Genomic DNA, 19954 nt, shown 5'->3' with positions numbered 1-19954 from the left:
GTCGACCGGTAATCATTGTAATAATCATTTTTGAAATAATTTATTTAAATTAATTTCTGGCATTAAGTACAGGTAATAATACATGAGAAAAATACATTGTTAAAGTTAGGTTATACTATTCACTCACATTATTGTTATTCGTCCCAGGAAAAGAACTCCATTCTATGTAAAGTATTTCTGAAAAAACGCGGGTTATCGAATATATATTTGATTGGCTCCCTCTGCTGGTATTTATGTTTAATACATCACCTGTTACCTGAAGTACTACATTTATTTAGGTTATTTTCAGAATCAGAAACGTGTATTGCTAGTGTTGTAAATACCGAATAAAATATTGAAACAAGATAGCACACAACATAAGAAAAAAAGGGTTTTACCGTGCTACTATTTCCCAACCTACTACTACATCGAATAATACAAATATTAGCATTAATGATGAATTGGAGTATTGGGAAATGATTGGGTTTTTTTTTATTTTACCACGAGATTTAAGTCGTTTACTTTATACAATTACAAAGATAATAATAATGTGGCCCTAATGCTTTGTCGTAATAACATATAGAAAAAGAATCAAATTACAATTATCATCAGCATTCCTTCCGCTTTGACTCTTGGCCATGGTATTATTGGGAATAGGAAAGATTATAACTGCTCCGAGGATTCAATGTTTTTCTTTGCCTTGCATCAGGACCAGAAACTTTGGTTAAGGGTAATATTTCCTTTTTTAGAACTGTCAAAATTGAGAAAGACCCTCTGTTTCTGTTGTAATAGGAGTTGATTTAGATCAAGATTCAATCACCTTTTCACATTCCCTCAAAGGTGATGATGAATTCTATTATTTTTCATTGAATCGAGTGGTTGGTTGATTATGAAAAAAATCCAGTTGTTTTTCGTTTTAAATAAAATAAAGCGTGTCATTGGATTATGCTTTTAGTTTGAAAACTGGCAGAGGTTGCACTTAACTGCGATCGGTAGCTTGACGCCGGAGCGTTAATGAAAGTGATGCAGACATCCGGAGAGAGACAGACAGCCAGAGGGGTGAGACTGGGTGAGGACTGGGTGACTCCTCCAAGAGCAGGGATCGGCCTTATTGTCCTTCCCACCTTGTTCTTAGAACACAGTCCAGCCATGGCTCAGTGAGTCCGTCCATCCCAGCGGTTCTGAGTCTCGTCCTGGTCCTGACTGTGGTTCCTGCTGTCGTCCTTGTCTCGGGACCTCCGAGGATGAGTTCGGCCGAGCAGACCGTGACCTGGCTCATCACGCTCGGGGTTCTGGACTCTCCCAAGAAAAGCATCCAGGACCCAGAGGCTTTTCTGCAGACCTCCCTGCAGGATGGAGCGGTGCTGTGCCGGCTGCTGGAGCGGCTGCGACCCGGGACACTGGACAAAGTAGGTGTTGTGAAGGCTTGCGTTTTCATTAAATATATTATTTATATTTATTTATACAATTCATTCTTGACCATATGAGAAGTCATTGTATATGATTTATTTATTAATAATGTTTTATTTGTTATTATTTTTAATGCATTTAGGCTGTTGAGTTTGTTCATTTGATTTAATTCACATAATTACCTATTTTTTATAAATTATTTCTTAATAAGTTTAGTTTTGATGTTTAATCGGCATTTTTATACTAATCATTTGAGTTGACTTATAGAGAAAGAAAACACAATATGTTGACAACTTCTAAATCTAACATGCTTTAATTTATCCGTATTTCCCCTCCTGGAATCGATATATTAGTAAAAAATGAAAAAAAATGAAATGAACATTTGTCCACTAATATTGTGAGCACTCCGGCTACTACGATTTTTTTAGCATGTACTGCTGTTAATACTTTTACTTTTCACTTCACCACATCTCCAATCTAGTGTTGAAGCTACTGCTGCCACCTCTTCTACTAGTGCTAATATAACTAGTGCTTCTCCTAGTTCTACTACTACTACAACACTACCTGCAATTACTTCTACCTCCATATACTACTACTATACTACTATACTACTTCTATTATTTCTTTGTCTACTGAATTGTACTACTATTTCCAGCACTGATACAGCTACTTACACTGTAAGTAAGTAAGTAAGAAAGTAATTAGTATTTAAAGAGCGCTTTTCTAGACCAAGCGTTTAAACAATCAAAAAATATACAATAAAATAAATACACAAGAGTCTATGAAAATCATGATCTATGATCTCTCGTCGTGACCATAGTAAGTAAGTAAGTAAGTAAGTAAGTAAGTAAGTAATTTTTATTTGTATAGCGCTTTTCCAGACCAGGGTCACAAAGCGCTTAAACAATCAAAACAATATTCAATAAAGTATATACTTTAGAGGTCAAGATAAAACTGATAACACAACAGGAGTTCCAGAAAATCAAGGAAAAGCCTGAACAAATAAAAACGTCTTAAGATGTTTCTTAAGTAATTTATATTTGCAGAACGCTTTTCCAGACCAGGGTCACAAAGCACTTAAACAATCAAAACAATACCCAATAAAATATATACTTAAAAGGTCAAGACAACACTGAGAACACATTACTTCACTTTAAGTAATACTACACCCTAAAAGAAAGCCCTGGCATCCCAAATTACTTCCCAAACTGATTGAATTCAGTGTATATATCGCCACCCCTCAGAAGTTCAGTGCAGTAGATTACTGTTCAAGTCCTTCTTCATTGGCTACTGCGACGACCTTAAATGCTGCAGGTAGTCTAATTGGATTGTTTTATTTTGAAACCGGAAGTGTTGTGTATTACTCCAAATACTAATAGATGCGGTGAGCGTCAAGTGCGCGCAGCACGCGAGTTCCTGGATTGTTTACACGCCGTACAAGTGAAGCGTGAAAGACTGTGTTGATGTTCGCACTGATGGAGTATCTTGCACTTCCGTGCGTGTGAAGTTCCACCAGGAGCCTCGGAGCGACAGCGACAGTCAGCGGAACATCGGCGAGTTCATCAGAGGCTGCGGCTGCTTCGGTGTCGAGGTCAGTGGAGGATAACACAAGTGTGTTTAAACACACGGGTTCACTCTTAATCAAACGTTAAAACACACATTTAATATGAATTAACTTAATATCGTGACGTTTTAAGTTAGCTGGTTTTCTATGAGCCTGTTGCATTTTTGAAATACACATTTATTATTGTAACATTTATTTATTCCAACATGTATCCATACATTAATTCAGTGAATACTAAAGTTAAGTCATGTTATTAATAAAGTAAAAGGTTCAATGATGCGACTCTCACGTCGAGGGTGTGGCTACGGCGTTGCCATAGATACAAGATTCACTCAAGTGGAAGACTGATGACAAGGATGTTGACAATGTTTGTTTTGTTTAAAATCCTTCCAACAGATTTGACATGTTTGCTTAATTCTTACAGTTCAAAGTGCATTCTCTATGTGTGTAGTCAGAGCAGTACATGCTACTATTGAGAGCACAATATATTGAAACAATATGTCATTATGTGTCATTTGTTAAACAACAAGATGCAGCCGGGGTTGAACCCTGCAAGAGCCGTCTCTAAAATCAACGTTTTTTTTTCCAGTAGTATTGACAATCTTTATTTACTATCTGAGTTTTAGTGTGTCAGGTCAAACCTGCCTAAAATATAGCTTTTATATCTGACATTAGAGGCTTTTTTAATTGTATGTTATTTCATCTCCACAGTGAAGGACAACACACAGTAGTTACACCTCCTTTTTAGTGTTTAAACAGTAATGACTCCCCAAAGATCCTCCTGCTCTTGTTTGGCTTCTAATCAATTGACCGAATGACACGATGAATTGTAAAACGTAGTTTGTTGACGTAATTTCTTTGGTTTGTCTGCACGACTGGAGTCATGCCAGGTTTACACACACATGCACTATTGATCTTTGGAAAAACACATTCAATCATTATAGAATTAGAGGATTACGTAACGCGAGCGTCTCGCCTGGAGAAATGTAACAAGGTTATCATGAATCCCAGAAAGGTTGGTGCGAAGGATGACGGCAGCTTTACATCGTGAGTTGATGATTAAACAGTGACGTGAAGGAGCTGAAGCTTAAGTTGATGTTTTGAATTAGAAGCAGCCGTTTATCCCACTTTAAATAAAAATGGTTTCCTTGAATAGTGATCAAAGTACGAATGTCAGTGACAGGTAAGAATTTCAAAATATTTAGAGGTGAAAAACTTACCTTAATGTATTTTGAGTCAGTTTTAGGACGAGATAAAGAAAGTACACTATTTTAATCAACAATCCTACAAACACTTTTCAGAAAAGAAAGATGTATGTAAGATATATGATTCAAATGGAATCATATATCTGTACTGGAGAAAAAACATGGGGAGACAAGTTCGAGACAAAATTCAGTTTTTCTCTCACATCTACTACCAAACTCTCACATCTACTACCAAACTCTCTAACATTTACTACCAAACTTTCTCACATCTACTACCAAACTCTCTCACATCTACTATCAAACTTTCTCACATCTACGACCAAACTCTCACGTCTACTACCAGACTCTCTAACATTTACTACCAAACTTTCTCACGTCTACTACCAAACTCTCTCACATCCACTATCAAACTTTCTCACGTATACTACCAAACGCTCTCACATCTACTATCAAACTCTCTCACATCTACTACCAGACTCTCTAACATTTACTACCAAACTAACACATATACTACCAAACTCTCTCACATCTACTGCCAAACTCTCTCACATTTACTACCAAACTCTCACATCTACTATCAAACTTTCTCACATCTACTACCAAACTCTCTCACATCTACTATCAAACTCTTTCACATCTACTACCAAACTCTCTCACATCCACTATCAAAACTTTCTCACATCTACTACCAAACTTTCTCACATCCAGTATCAAACTTTCTTACATCTACTACCAAACTCTCTCACATCTACTATCAAACTCTCTCACATCTACTATCAAACTCTCTCACATCTACTATCAAACACTCTCACATCTACTACCAGACTCTCTAACATTTACTACCAAACTAACACATCTACTACCAAACTTTATCACATCTACTACCAAACTCTCTCACATCTACTCTCAAGCTTTCTCACATCTACGACCAAACTCTCACGTCTACTACCAGACTCTCTAACATTTACTACCAAACTTTCTCACGTCTACTACCAAACTCTCTCACATCCACTATCAAACTTTCTCACGTATACTACCAAACGCTCTCACATCTACTATCAAACTCTCTCACATCTACTACCAGACTCTCTAACATTTACTACCAAACTAACACATATACTACCAAACTTTCTCACATCTACTACCAAACTCTCTCACATCTACTATCAAACTCTTTCACATCTACTACCAAACTCCCTCACATCCACTATCAAAACTTTCTCACATCTACTACCAAACTTTCTCACATCCAGTATCAAACTTTCTTACATCTACTACCAAACTCTCTCACATCTACTATCAAACTCTCTCACATCTACTATCAAACTCTCTCACATCTACTATCAAACACTCTCACATCTACTACCAGACTCTCTAACATTTACTACCAAACTAACACATCTACTACCAAACTTTATCACATCTACTACCAAACTCTCTCACATCTACTCTCAAGCTTTCTCACATCTACTACCAAACGCTCTCACATTTACTATCAAACTCTCTCACATCCACTATCAAAACTTTCTCACATCTACTACCAAACTTTCTCACATCCAATATCAAACTTTCTTACATCTACTACCAAACTCTCTCACATCTACTATCAAACTCTCTCACATCAACTATCAAACTCTCTCACATCTACTATCAAACACTCTCACATCTACTACCAGACTCTCTAACATTTACTACCAAACTAACACATCTACTACCAAACTTTCTCACATCTACTACCAAACTCTCTCACATCTACTATCAAACTCTGTCACATCTACTACCAGACTCTCTCACATTTATTACCAAACTCTCACATCTACTATCAAACTTTGTCACATCTACTATCAAACTCTCTCACATCTACTATCAAACTCACACATTTACAATCAAACTATCTCACACCTACAATCGAACTTACACATATACTACCAAACTCTCTCACATCTACTATCAAACTCACGCATTTACAATCAAACTATCTCACATCTACAATCAAACTTACACATCTACTACAAAACTCTCTCACATATACTACCAAACTCTCTCACATCTACTATCAAACTATCTCATAAAAGGTTTGACAGCAGATGTAAAGGAAACTGAATTCTGTCTCAAATGGCCCGTTATATCAGACGAATACCTAAGTTATTAGTTAGTTAGTTTGGTAGATTCACATTTCATTCGACCCGCGACCTCCAATGCATTTTGTCCCCTTATGTGTGACACTTCTGACCTACATTTTTATCTACAGTAGCTTTAGAAATCTTGACACATTTCAATATTTTATTTGGTACAATGTGTGACTGTAAGTCAGTTCTCCAACACACATGGAAAACTACTACAAGTCTGTGGGAAATATTGGATGATGACAAAAGTTCCTGAACTGCAAAACACATTGTCTATTGGTGTGTGGTGGGATACACAAGATTAGGGGTCTCTGTGTTTTAGTTTTGCCTGTGTGTTTGCCTGTGTGTGTGTTTGTGTGTGTGTGTGTGTGTGTGTGTGTGTGTGTGTGTGTGTGTGTGTGTGTGTGTGTGTGTGTGTGTGTGTGTGTGTGTGTGTGTGTGTGTGTGTGTGTGTGTGTGTGTGTGTGTGTGTGTGTGTGTGTGTGTAAAGGGAGATTACTAGTAGCAGCTCAGACTTGCTATAATCCTGCTCCAGACTGTAGTTGAAGCATGAATGTAAATCTGTACAGTTGGGTCAATATCATGAAGCTAATTCAAATACTTTTTTCATTATCTTAAACTTATCTGCATTTAATGTTTATATGTAAACCCATTTCATTTTGTCTCTTTTAGCCGTTTGAGGTCAGTGACCTCCTGCAGGGACTGAACTTCCCCAAGGTTCTAAACACCCTGGTCGCCCTTAATAAAGCCACGGAAGGTGAAAAATCTCTTTGTTTCTTAAAGCTAATTGTCTTATAATCTGGTATGTTCACATGGAAGCATACATATACAACGTCCTGGTCGTTTGTATGATCAACTCTTTGTTCAGAACCAGGTCCAGCCGAGTGTGTGCCGCACACTTCCTCGTCCAGGATCAAGTCTTTCGACTCCCTGAACACCCAGACTCGCTCCTCCAAAGTGCTGCAGCCTCAGTACAGAAGCCTGGTGGGTTTCCATAGCAACGCTGCCATCACAAATCACCAGCGGACCCAGAGGAACGACAGTGTTGACATGATCAAAACGCTCGCACCACAACAGCCAGTGTGTCTCTCTCTGCAGGACATGTCAGAAGGCAACGGGTGCGGCCGTTCGCTGGTCAAGGCGCGCTTCCCCTTCGCTCAGACCAATGAGGACGAGCTGTCGTTCTGCAAGGGTGACATCATCAGCGTGATCAGGCAGGAGGACGGGGGCTGGTGGGAGGGCTCGCTCAACGGCAAGACAGGCTGGTTCCCCAGTAACTACGTACGGGAAATGAAAGGAAACGGTGCGTCGAAGTTTCCTGCTTCAGCGTGACATTGTTGTTTTAAAGTGGAGATCTGAGGTGATTGACAACACTCCTGCTGGAGTTGGATAAGATAAATGACATGTGGCTTTATGTTTAGCCAATATTCAAAATAAATTGTATTCTTAAGAAGAAATATATAGGACATTAAGAATAATCCATATTATATTATAATATTTTTATCATGAACGGCTGCTTAAAACGCACTGACTCGTATTATTCTCAAAAGTGCAAACACAGATTTGGTCTGCTCCAGCTCACGTCCTCTCTCTGCTGCAGCTCCATGACATAAATGGGTCAGTTGTCTCCCAAGAAAGTCTAGCTCATGTTATATTTAGAATCAATAATTTACATCAGCTTTGGAAGCACATGGACTTACTGCACTGCCTGAATCTTTCTGGCTGATGTTGGGTCTGAGTGGGACAGGAAAAAAGGAAGGAAGCCCCCCCCCCCCCCCCAGCAAACAAAGGCGGGAAGTTCCAGAGCTACAGAACAAGACTTCCTGTGAAGAAAAATCCCCATGATAAGTGAAGAATAGAATGAACTGGGACAAGGAAAGATGGAGAATTAGAGCATGAAAGTAGGATTCATGATAATAAGAATTAGAAACCTGTATTGCCAGTGTTGCTGATTTATTAGAAAGAAAAAAAATACAATTTCTATTCAATAGTTATTTCTTGTTTTGCCTAAAATATATATTTCCCTTTTTCTTTTCCAAATAAAACAGTATTTTGTAGGTTTTTTTTGTATGTTTTGACATTTGACTTGAAATCTAGTTTTCAATATGTCCATTTTTACATTTAAACTTACCTTAAAACCATTTGTTTGGTGACATTTTACCGTCTTGCTTTTTTCCCACAAAAATTTAAAAGATAGATAGAAAAACATTATTGATTTCTCTGGAGATCTACTTCGGGAAATTGTTTTTCAAGCACACAGACTCATTCATGAAACAAGAACAAATGCAATAAAAAGAAAGTGCAAGATGGCACAATCTAAAGATAAAGAACATAGATGAAAGAAAAAATAACAAAGACAAATGATACAAAGATTAACATGGAATATAATCATGTTTTCACTCCACTCCTGCCCCCAAACTCAGAATTAAACAGTCTAATAGCACGAGGAATGAAGGAGTCCCTGAGTCTATTAGTGTTGCATCCGGGGAGAAGCATTCTTTGTCTTTATTGTTTTCTGTCCACCTGTCAAAACTGATTGTATTTTGGAATTTCTCATTTGTCTCTCCTGGTGCTCATATGTCACGCTTATTTCTACAGATAGGACATTGGAGAGACAAAAGTCTGGGACCCTGAAAAGTCCCCCTAAAACATTGGACACCAACATCATCAGCAAAACCTACTACAATGTGGTGAGTGGACACAAAATAATGTAGGTCAACGCTTGAACAAGAGCTAGCTAACTAGCAAGAGCAACATGATTGTAGCGCGGACGTTTACTGTACAAACAGTGTGTGTTTGTGTGACAGCATGTGCGCAATAATTAGGGCTGAGTTCAATAACAACCAATTAAACCTGGCATGATACCGACGGTGTGTGTGTGTGTTTGTTGGTGGAGGCTGCCTGTCTTCTCTGTGTGTGTCATGAGTGTGTGTGAGACTGCAGCAGATCTAATGTAGGTTACTGCTTCCATTCCAGTGGTTTCTAGGACAGCCCGCCTCGGGTTGGTGGTTGTCGCTGCTGTCCGTCTGCATGTGTGTGTTTGAATGATGCAGGAAGCTGACGCTGTCGGCTCTTCACCTGAGAATCACAGATATATGGGCCCAAAGGTCCAATCCAGGCTAGTGTCTTCAAGCTAAAAATAGAATGTCTGCGCAGTCTTCACTGTGTGTGTGTGTGTGTCTGATGTTTTTATCATAAATAATCAAATGACAAACACAGGGTAGTAAAATCATATTGAACAGAAATTCTAATAAGTATCTGTGTTTTATTCAGGTTCTACAAAACATCCTTGAAGCAGAAACTGAATATTCCAAGGAGCTTCAAAATCTTCTGGGGTCATACTTGCGTTCACTTCAACCTACAGACAGGTATAGATGACAACACACGACTAACCTTCTTATCTCATAGACTCCCTAAATGATCTGTATCGTTGTTGTCCAGGATCAGTGTTACACGGTATTGATCGAGTCGCTTGTGTTTTGCAGACTGAGCTCTGTGGACATCAGTCACATTCAGGGTAACTTGGAGGAGATCTCCACCTTCCAGCAGATGTTGGTTCAGTCCCTGGAGGAGCACACAAAGTTAGTACTGTCACCTACACCAGATGAAAAACAATTATAATCATATCTTAATCTGAAAAACAGGTAATAATGATCATGTCTGGATCATATATACATATGAATTGAACATAGGAATTGCAATATATAACTAAGTAATTAGACAAATGATTTACCATGCAGATTGTGTGGGAACTTCAGGTCTTGTGACCTCGGCTCCTGCCATGGTTTAGATGATCTGTTGTTTGTGATGTCACTTAAAAAAACATAACAGCCAGAACATGAGAGCAGTACGTGGTGGCGTGTGAATACTACCATGTGACCATGGAACAACTTAAATTGTTATTTTTATATAAATTTTTTTATTTTAAATACATACTGCTCAGTATCGGTCAGCATTCTTGTTAGTGTGACTGTCCAGTCTTGGACGTTTAAATAATATCTACATTCTCAAATCAATTTTCAAATCAATTTTCAATTCAATTTTCAATTCCATTCGACAGTTGCGTGGAAAATCTTCCTTTTAGAAGGCAGAAACCTTGAGCAGAACCAGACTGATGAAGAAAAGAGTGAGGGAGGATACAGTGAGAGGAAATATGAGAGTATAGAGCAGAGTCCATGGAGAGAAATCTAGATCCTTTGACATGGTGGAGATCCTGGATCCAGCAGCAGTTATGGAGGTCTGGTATTTGGTTCCACAGCAGAGTGGCTTGAAAACTGAAGGCCCAGGCTCCAAATCTACATTTAGAGATTTGTGGTATAACTAATGTACCGTGTAAGGCTTAATAGGTTAAGAAAAGGATTTTAAATTGTATTCTAAATTATATGTGAAGAGGACAGCACAGGAGAAATGTGTTCGAGCCTCTTCATCAGGACACAAGCTGCAGAGTTCTGAATGAGACGAAGAGTTCTGAGAGACTTTTTAGAACATTCTGACAGAAGAGAGTTACAATAGTCTAGAGGTAACAAAGGCATGGATGAGCTTCTTAGCAGCGTCCAAAGGAAGGAAGTGCCAGATTTTTGAAACGTTACGAAGGTGAAAGTAGGCAGTAAATATTTGTTTTATGTGTGAATTCAATGATAAGTCCTAGTTAAAGCAAACAACAAGATTGTTAACAGTGATGCTAGCAGCAGGGGCAAGTCCATTTTGAAAAGCTAGAACATTAGCCTGAGATGTTGTGGACAAACTAGACCTAATGAAACCTCCCTATGAATAATCCAGAATTTCAATATATTTGTCTCAGATTTGGAGACGCTTGTAATAGGTTGGAATTAAATCCATATTGTGTCAATCTTTTGTTGTAGCAGTTGATGTGGCGCCTATTATAGTGTTTATTATATTATTAAAATTGTATAATGATATTTTATTATAATTGTATAATTGTTTTTATTATTATGTTTATGTAAAATAGTTTTTGTCATTTTTTTTTATATGTGTACTGTATCTTTAAACATAATGTTATGTATGTTTCATGTTTTTGTAAAGTAGTTATCAGCTAGATTTCAGTTTAATCAAAAATCTATACATCATCTGTTTCTACAGACCTCCAGAGAACCAGCAAAGGATCGGTGGATTCTTCTTGAGCCTGATGCCCCAGATGAAGACCCTCTATGTTGCCTACTGCTCCACCCACCCGTCTGCTGTCCATGTGCTCACCCAGCACAGGTACCGACACTAAACTGCTGGTTTACAACTTAGAAAAAATATGAATGCTTTTCTTTTTTACCCGAGTGAGGAACTGGCGGAGTACATGGAGTCGAAAGGAGCCTCCAGTCCAGGGATCTTGACTTTGACCACAAGCTTGAGCAAACCTTTCACCAGACTAGAGCGATACCCAACCCTCCTCAAAGAACTGGACCGACACATGGAGGTTTGACTTCTCATTTTCATAACAGTGCTGCAGTGAACTAACTCTTACTTCTTCCTCCTTGTTTTTTCAGGATCTACATCCTGACAGAGCCGACCTCCTAACCTCTATGGCCTCCTTCAAAAGTCTGGCAGTAAGTCCATCATGTGAAGTTTAAGGAAAACCCAACAGTTTGATCAAGGGATTGTGAGAAATATATTTGTACTGACGCTTTTACTTCGTGCCCAGGCTGAGTGTCAGGAAGTGAGGAAGAAGAAGGACCTGGAGTTACAGATTTTAACTGAACCGATCAAGAACTGGGAGGGAGATGACATCAGAACACTGGGCCCAGTTCTTTTCATGTCCCAGACTTCGGTCCACACTCAGGACTGCCAGGTACAAGAAAACTCTGAACACCCACAGACTCGTCGACACTTCATGACATGCTTGTCTGCTCACACCAGGAGTCCAACGAGCGTTACCTGGTCTTGTTCCCTCACACTCTCATCATCCTCTCGGCGAGTCTGAGGATGAGCGGCTTCATCTACCAGGTACGTGTTCCACCAGCTCACCTGCAGTTGACAAGACTTTTATTACAATTAAGAACAATTACATCACATCCACTGTGTGCAGGGTCGGATCCCTCTGTCGGGAATGTTGATCTCCAGGATAGAAGATGGCGAGAACCTTCGGAATGCTTTTGAAGTCACTGGTCAGAGTTTGCTCTTCGCTATTCTTTTGTTTCTGTGCTACACAATTCAGCTACCCAGGGAAACATACGAGGGAAGACCTGGACAGATAGAAAGACAACCTCTCACACTTACATAAAGTAATCTGACATGTGTTTTTGAACTGTGGGAGTAAACCCAGAAATGTCCACACAGAAAGGAGACATGTTACCTGACTTACTCAGGGTTGACTAGACTTGTTAAACTGTGTACTCTTTGACATTTGTTGTTTATACTACCTTGATATGTGACCATGTCTCATTGTAGGGGAGAAACATTTGTCAACACTACTCTAAGCATCACATTTTCTGTGGACATTTATTTATTTTCTGGATAGTCAAAGTATCAAGCCGGTACGAAGAGGCGAGAATTACATCAAAATATTTGAATATTGAAATCCCATTTATCTGAAAATATTATTTATTCATCAGATTAATTTGTATGTTTTTAAAGATATATAACTTTATAGCATTAAACTAAGAAACTATAATCACAATAAAAATACAAATTATACATATACAAAGGAAAAAATATGTAAACTATGTGGAAATGTAACAAAATTTCATTTAATTTTAACTGATTTTATTATGATATATATTTAACTGTAACATTATGTCACAACTATGATGAGCACTGCTGCCCTTTTTTGGCCATGTCGTCCTAGTGAAAGAGATCTTGATCTCAATGCGTCTTTCATCTGGTTAAATAAGTGTTAAAAAAAATAGAAAATAAAATGAATATACCACTTAAATATAAATTTACTTTATTTAATTTACTTACATGTAATGCAAACTGGATTGATAAAGATTTACCCTCTTAGACTCCTCATTAGCTCTGGGTATCATTGCCTGTTTCCAAAATCGATTTGATTTCGATTAACAAAGATCTGAATGTTTTTTTGTTTTTTTTAATTCAATTCAGAATCTGCCTTTGCATAATGAAAATGGCCTCTATTATGATCCTCATTTAAAACAACAGTTCTTCTGCATGCATGCTCTGCCCTCTACAGGCTGTTGCAATGGGTTACCTCTCCAAGAAAACACAAAGCAACAGCCTGTAGAGGGCAGAGCACACATTCGTAGAACAGGAGTTACGACTGTAACTGGGGTCTCTTATTCGCTTAAAAAAAAACCTAAGATGAATTAAACTTTGAAGTCTCAAAAATGTATTATATTTTGTTGTTATAATAAAACATTATCAATTACATAAAGCTTTAGTCCTGTGACTGTGTTCTCACTTGGTGGGATTCTGAAGTAGTCCATATGTCACACGCTACAGCGAGTATGTGTCGTTTTATAACCTTTTTTCCTGATGGTCCGTGTAGAATCAGCTGGTAAACCTGACATGAATGTGCCGCTACACAAGTTTCGATCTCTTGCTGTAATAATTGATATTGTAAAAGTATATGAAATTGAATCATAATCGATTACATTGTTTTTTTTCTTTACCCAACCCTACTCTTCATTACTGTTACAATCTTTTGCAGGTTCCCAGTGTGAGAGGATGCAGGTTGCATGCAACACTCGGAAGGATCTCCAGGATTGGCTGGACCTCCTCACCAAACACACACACTCTCCTGCTGTACACAGGACTCACTCTGTGTGTCACACAGTAAGTTCTTCCTCTTCACCGTCTCGCTGCTTTGTCTTTCTCTCACTGTTTCTGCTTCATGTAGTTGCCCTTACAGCCCGCCACGCCCTGCAGACACTCCGAGTCTCGGATGGTAAGCACTGGAAGCATCTATCACACCCTGCCTCACCTGTCGGTGCAAAGCAGCAGCCCCATGTGGGGCCCCCTGGAGCCCCTGAGTACCCCCAAACCCTGGAGCCAGAGCTGCCTTCGCCCCGCGCCTCCTCTACGACCATCTGCTTCTCTCAGTAACAATCAGGTTATACACGTTCGAAAAGCTCCACTTTCACATTCTGACCGGCAAGAACCATTTACAGCATAAATCAATATTCATGTTTTATGGTAGATTTTTTTTAAATAGCAGATTTATTCAGCTTTACCATCCACAAGAACAAGATGTTCCTAATTATATTTAAGAAATGATAGTTTTGTTATTTAACTGGAGATTTAAATCTTATATAGAGTGTAATCCTCAAAATACATAAAGAAGATTGTAATCAACAAGTTGATCTATCAAGTATAACATTCCATTTTAAAATCTTCACCTAACATTACAGTTAAAAAAAGAAACCCTTTTTAAGAATATCTTTATCTCGTATGTGTAATTTGGTGATTAGCAAATAAATCATTAAAATTGTGTGGGAAGTTTTTAATGGGCATCATAATCATATTGATAAAGGAAATTGTACTTTTATTTCTTAACAAGAGTTACATACTATTCTTTGGATTGTTATACTATCAAACTTATTGGATAATTTAATAATGAAAATACTGGTTTGTAAATTATTTGTGGGACTTCTTAGACATGGCAAAATCTTTTTTTACAATCATATGTTTGCGAATAGATGACAGAAATACTGACATTGACACATGTATCTTAAACTCCCAGGATAATATTAAAAATGTTTCTCTCTTTAAGAATTATGCCTCCCTTTTATCTTACTTTAAACATTGTCCTTGCAGGATTTAAGTAAAAGCCCTAAAAACATGAAGAAACTGTTGCCAAAGAGGAAACCGGAGAGAAAACCTTCAGAAGAAGACTTCACTGTCAGAAAGAGTGAGTGCAGTGGTTGTTTTCTTGACATGTTTATTTAGTTTCCTCAGTAAGTGTTATGACTTGTCTTCTGAATGGGGTGGAGACCAATAGTCGTGTTAATACAGGCCTATTGGACAACCTTAAAGTTAATTTCATGGAAAGAACCAATCAGTAAAGAGAAAATGAAAGAGAATTAAGATCATTCAGTCCAAAAAATTGCAAATATTTCAAATGAGCCCAGAAGGTGTGTCCAAACTTTTGGCTTGTACTGTATGTTATTTTATTACTGATACAAATGTATCCCTTTTTTTCTCTTCAGACAGTTATTTCTTCATCAAACAAAGATTAGTCCTGAGCTTCAAAAGCTACTGACAGACTTTAAACACATATATCCACAGATGTAGCATGAAGCTAACAATGGTTTCTTCTCTTGAAGGAATTAAACAAAGTTACTTCCTTATCTGTAACACATGTCACTTTATCTTGGGTCGTATTTAATCCCAGTGGTACCGGGACTTTTATTAAATGTGACATGCAAACAGGACTTAAACATTTACATCGCTTTTGTCCAATTTAACTACTATTGGGTTTTGGATTTGTAATAATAAAAATTCCAAATGTTACGATCTGAAAGTCGTTGTACTGAGCATTATATCACTATTTTACTATATTTTTATTTTGTATTTACACTGCGTTACAACCAAGTGATGCATTAGAGTAATGCATTAGCCAACAGTTTTAACTATCTGATATAAGACAGAGACGGACTTCAGACACCGTATGGAGGGTAGCTTGCTGCTAGCTTGAGTGGATTCCATCTGTAGATGTGCACTGACCTGGTGGTTTCCTCTGCTGTCTGGCAGGTACAGCAGCTCTGGAGGAGGACGCTCAGATACTGAAGGTCATTGAAGCATACTGCACAAGTGCCAAGACAAGACAGACTCTCAACTCCAGTAGGTTCACAGAGAAATGAATACTGATATTTACTCTACTTTAACAACTGTTTTTTTCCTGTGATTCCAGCACTAACCATGCTCTCTTTCTCTCTTTTCTGTCTTCCCTTCATTACCTTACCTTCCTTTTACTTTCACTTCCCTATGTTGTTACATTTCCTCCACCTTCCTTCTTTCTTTGTGTTTCTCTCATCATTCGTTAAATTTAATTTATTTCAATCAACAACCCCGTCACCTGGTTTGTGTCCTCCCCTCTATGGTTTAACTCCACCCTCGTCCTTTACTTGTGACCTTGTGGTACAGCCTGGCAAGGGACTGACCTCATGCACAATCACGTACTCGCTGACACCAGCCTCACTGTTGGCGCTAACAACCCGCCATGTCCCGATCAATCAGAGGACTCGGATTATGACAGTATTTGGACCTCCCATAGCTATAGGACCGCCTCATTCTCCCGTAAGACTTTGGTGTTAAACCGGAAAGAATTGTAGAGTGTACTGTCTGTGTGTGTACTTCAGTGTGTATAGGTGAGTCTTTTGAGTTTCTTTGAAAGGAAAATGATGGATGTCTTTGTATCATCTTCATCAGGCTCCAGCAGGAGGGATGTTCACATGTTGTTTCCAGAGGAGGAGAAAATCATAGTGGAGGAGACCAGGAGCAACGGACAGACTGTTGTGGAGGAGAGGTGAGTGACCTCTAGTGATCAAATGATGCCACATCCTGTGAAACCGTTCTCCTTCATCCTCCTGCTGTCAGTGAGCATGAGAAGACCGCCCATGTTGCTCAGTTGTACATTGTTGTACTTGTCAATTAGCAGAAAAAAATGATAACTTAAGGCCATTCTATTTTACTTTTTTAAAAGTATCAAATCATGAAAGTTACCTGACGTGAATAAATCCCTCATCATAAAGATATTTTAAACTTATTGCTTTATAGAGTTCTCCCCCGTCAGAAATCTCAGCGAACAAGAGACTTGAGAAGATGAAAAGAGGATGACAGAAAAGACAGGGAGGAGAGAAAAGAGAACATTTTACAAAGATGTGTGGAGAGTCAGAAGACATAATGGCAGAAGCAGTTACAGACATGAATATAATATATAAAAAGTTGCTGGATCTCATTCATGAAACTTGAGTAAATCTCAAAAGATTTGGACATCAGGCACAAGAGGAGGAATCTAACAGTCCAAAATATCACCTGCCAAAACTAAACAAAAATCCAACAACAACAAAACAGGAAACGAGCATGGCTTGAACCTAAACTCACACCAGATAAAAAACATGCAAATAACAGGAACAGGAACAGTTCAAGGATACAGGGTACGGGAGGGATCAGAATAAAAGCCAAACCCGGTCAGAAGACACAACCAACTGGCGTCCCCTACTGTTTCCGAGCTATGGGGGGCTCCGGAAAAAAACACACTTTAAAACATCCAAATACCTCCATACTGCTCGCATGTAACGTCCATCTTGCATTGAAGCGTTGACAAGATAAAGTGTTATGATAAAATGTGAACAAGTCTATATTTTTAGCTTGTTTGTAGCAGAAGCTAAAGGGCTAACATGCTACACATGTTATGCCCCCTATGCCCCCGGCTTTCTCTTGCACAACTTGTGTTTTACTGGCTGCATGATAGAAAGTAAATTTCCTGTTTAATGATGTTTTTTTTCTCATCTGATCTGTTTCTGCAGGAGTCTGGTTGACACCGTGTACAGTCTCAAAGATGAAGTCCAGGAGCTGAAACAGGTGAGCGCGCAGCTCCTCCCATTTGTCAGATGGTTGAAATGGTGGAACTGGTGTGTGTTTCATATACACACCTGGAACAGATGTTAATGTGACCTTAAACCTAGAGTTATAAACGTGTGTGTTTCATTTGCTTCAGTGGCATTTAGATACTGCTCAAAGTGAGAACAAACAAAAGTGAGAACAACTATAGACGAACCTCAACAAGTTGAGTTGAGTTTACATTTCTCTCTCTGGCCTCTTCAGGACAACAAGAGGATGAAGAGGACTCTGGAGGAGGAGCAGCGGGCGAGGATGGAGCTGGAGAGGATAATACGCAGAGTTCTGAAGAACCTAAATGACCCAACTTGGGATGAAACAAACCTCTGAGCTTCACTTGACTGTTTAAAGAGCCACTGACCATCAATAACTTGAAAACGTTTTGTTATCTGCTTCATTTGACTACCTGCCATCAGACTGTGGACCAGAACCAAGTGACCATAAAGCTGTGAAGATCATTCTAATGTTGTTTGATCCAACACAGATGAGACCAACCACTCTTGCCAAATATTGAATGCGTAGTTTTAGTCTTAATATTGGTCCCGACTTTTTTTAAACTAACAAACTGCACTCTTGTGGATTTCTCATTTATTACTACGATAGTAATCAAAATGATCATGAATATAGCTAGAAACAAAACTGTTAGCCATAAAATAAGCCATACTTACCTGTTTTATTTTCTGAATTATACAGATTAAAATAAGTCTTGTGAGAAGCTGTGATACAATCTCCTCATTGACCAGAGGCACCAGTCTGAATGTCAGAGAACCAAAATACACCTTACATTAGTGTAAGAAACCTACAATCTTACAATGTGTTACTCTTATTTGCTACAGGATTCAGGATGTGTCAATTTCAAATACTCATTAACAGACAATTTAAATCTTTTTTCAAAGATACAATCAAAGCAATAACTGGAAAAAATAATGTCTTTTGATGTTAATATGCAATGTTTTTTTTTTATATGAATTTGTTATTTTTATATCTTTTTATCTGAACTGGTCTAGATTATGAAAACTACATCAGAAATAATGTATCTATTAAACACATCCACTTATAAGTTATATATTTAGTATATCCAAGAGTAAAAAACAAAACTTTGGTTTGTGTTGGTGGAAAATTAATTTAAAAAAATTAAATTAATTTGGTTAATATGTTATATTTTATAACAAATTATATTCTGTTTATCAACCAATACGCTGGAAAATGATTTGCAGGATGTTTTTTCGAAGCTATCACTGACTCACTAAAATATCTGGCCAACCGCTGAAACAAACAACATCATGGCAAAGTGTCACATGGAATGTGAAAGGTATAAATCACTAGGCGGGAATTTAAACTTTAAATATAAACACATTATCTAAAGCTTTATGAACTGTATGACTAACTTGTGTATTTATGTGTAAATGTACTGTGTCAATAGATGGTTATTGTAGCTGAATCGCCTTTATTTATTTGTCTGTGAATAAAGTGTTGGATTATACGTTCAAATCTTTGTTTTTATTTTAAAACAATTTAAAATGTTTTTTGTTTGTTGTTGTTGTAGTTTTTTGAATCTGTGGGTAATTTGGAACATAACTTAGGTGAAGAAAACGCGGTTTGACTCTTGTCACCTGGTGAAGAAACAAGTGCGACTACTTACACCTGTTGAAGGAGTTCTTCACAAAAGGTGAGTTCAAAACTAACAATTTTGTAACTTCTAACAAAAAGGATGCATTGTTCACATTTCAGATGTAATATGCTCTTATATGTTAACCAAGTGCTATTGTAATTTAACATCAGTTTATATTTGTACATGAAGAGAGGCCACTGGCTGATGCTAATGCTTTCTGCGCCATCTAGTGGTCATGTTGCTTCAAGCTGATTTCTTAACAACGGTATCTCTAAATTGTTACATTTTAAGAGTCAAAACTGTCCTCCTTCATTGTCTACGTTGGCTCATTGCATGAAAAGCAAACACGTTCATCCGTTTGACATATATCACCTCATTTTGCCAGAACGTTCTGCAGTGATACTTTACTGGGATTTAAAGAGCAACATATGTGCCTTTCTTGAGCAACTTTCCAGACTCACTCACATGTTTCCAATGTTGAAGCCTTTCTCTCCAAGATGCAAAGGCTCTCATCGTGACATATTACTTT

The 19954-nt window shown here is 38.0% G+C and overlaps 1 protein-coding gene across 2 annotated transcripts; it reads left to right on the top strand.

Annotated features, from left to right (window-relative positions):
- Positions 1–1043: 1043 nt before the first annotated feature.
- On the top strand, positions 1044–19237 carry LOC148080163 (rho guanine nucleotide exchange factor 7-like). 2 transcript variants are annotated; one of them, XM_087791769.1, is made up of 22 exons: positions 1047–1388; positions 2897–2980; positions 6957–7041; positions 7153–7268; positions 7383–7587; positions 8883–8974; positions 9558–9652; positions 9770–9865; positions 11385–11507; positions 11574–11712; positions 11783–11842; positions 11938–12084; positions 12153–12239; positions 12322–12400; positions 13903–14027; positions 14092–14304; positions 15009–15102; positions 15945–16034; positions 16338–16490; positions 16623–16719; positions 17723–17777; positions 18021–19234. In XM_087791769.1, the coding sequence occupies exons 1-22, from the start codon at positions 1224–1226 to the stop codon at positions 18141–18143; spliced, it is 2523 nt and encodes an 840-aa protein (XP_087647895.1). In that variant the 5' UTR covers positions 1047–1223; the 3' UTR covers positions 18144–19234. The 2 variants fall into 2 exon arrangements, with proteins under 2 accessions (XP_087647896.1, XP_087647895.1); XM_087791770.1 differs by lacking the exon at positions 16338–16490 and having other exon boundaries at positions 1044–1388; positions 18021–19237.
- Positions 19238–19954: the final 717 nt, after the last annotated feature.

Source organism: Callionymus lyra, chromosome 5 (assembly GCF_982586985.1).
Source record: "Callionymus lyra chromosome 5, fCalLyr1.hap1.1, whole genome shotgun sequence".
Lineage (NCBI taxonomy): Eukaryota > Metazoa > Chordata > Actinopteri > Syngnathiformes > Callionymidae > Callionymus > Callionymus lyra.
This window is presented reverse-complemented; position numbering and strand designations above follow the sequence as displayed.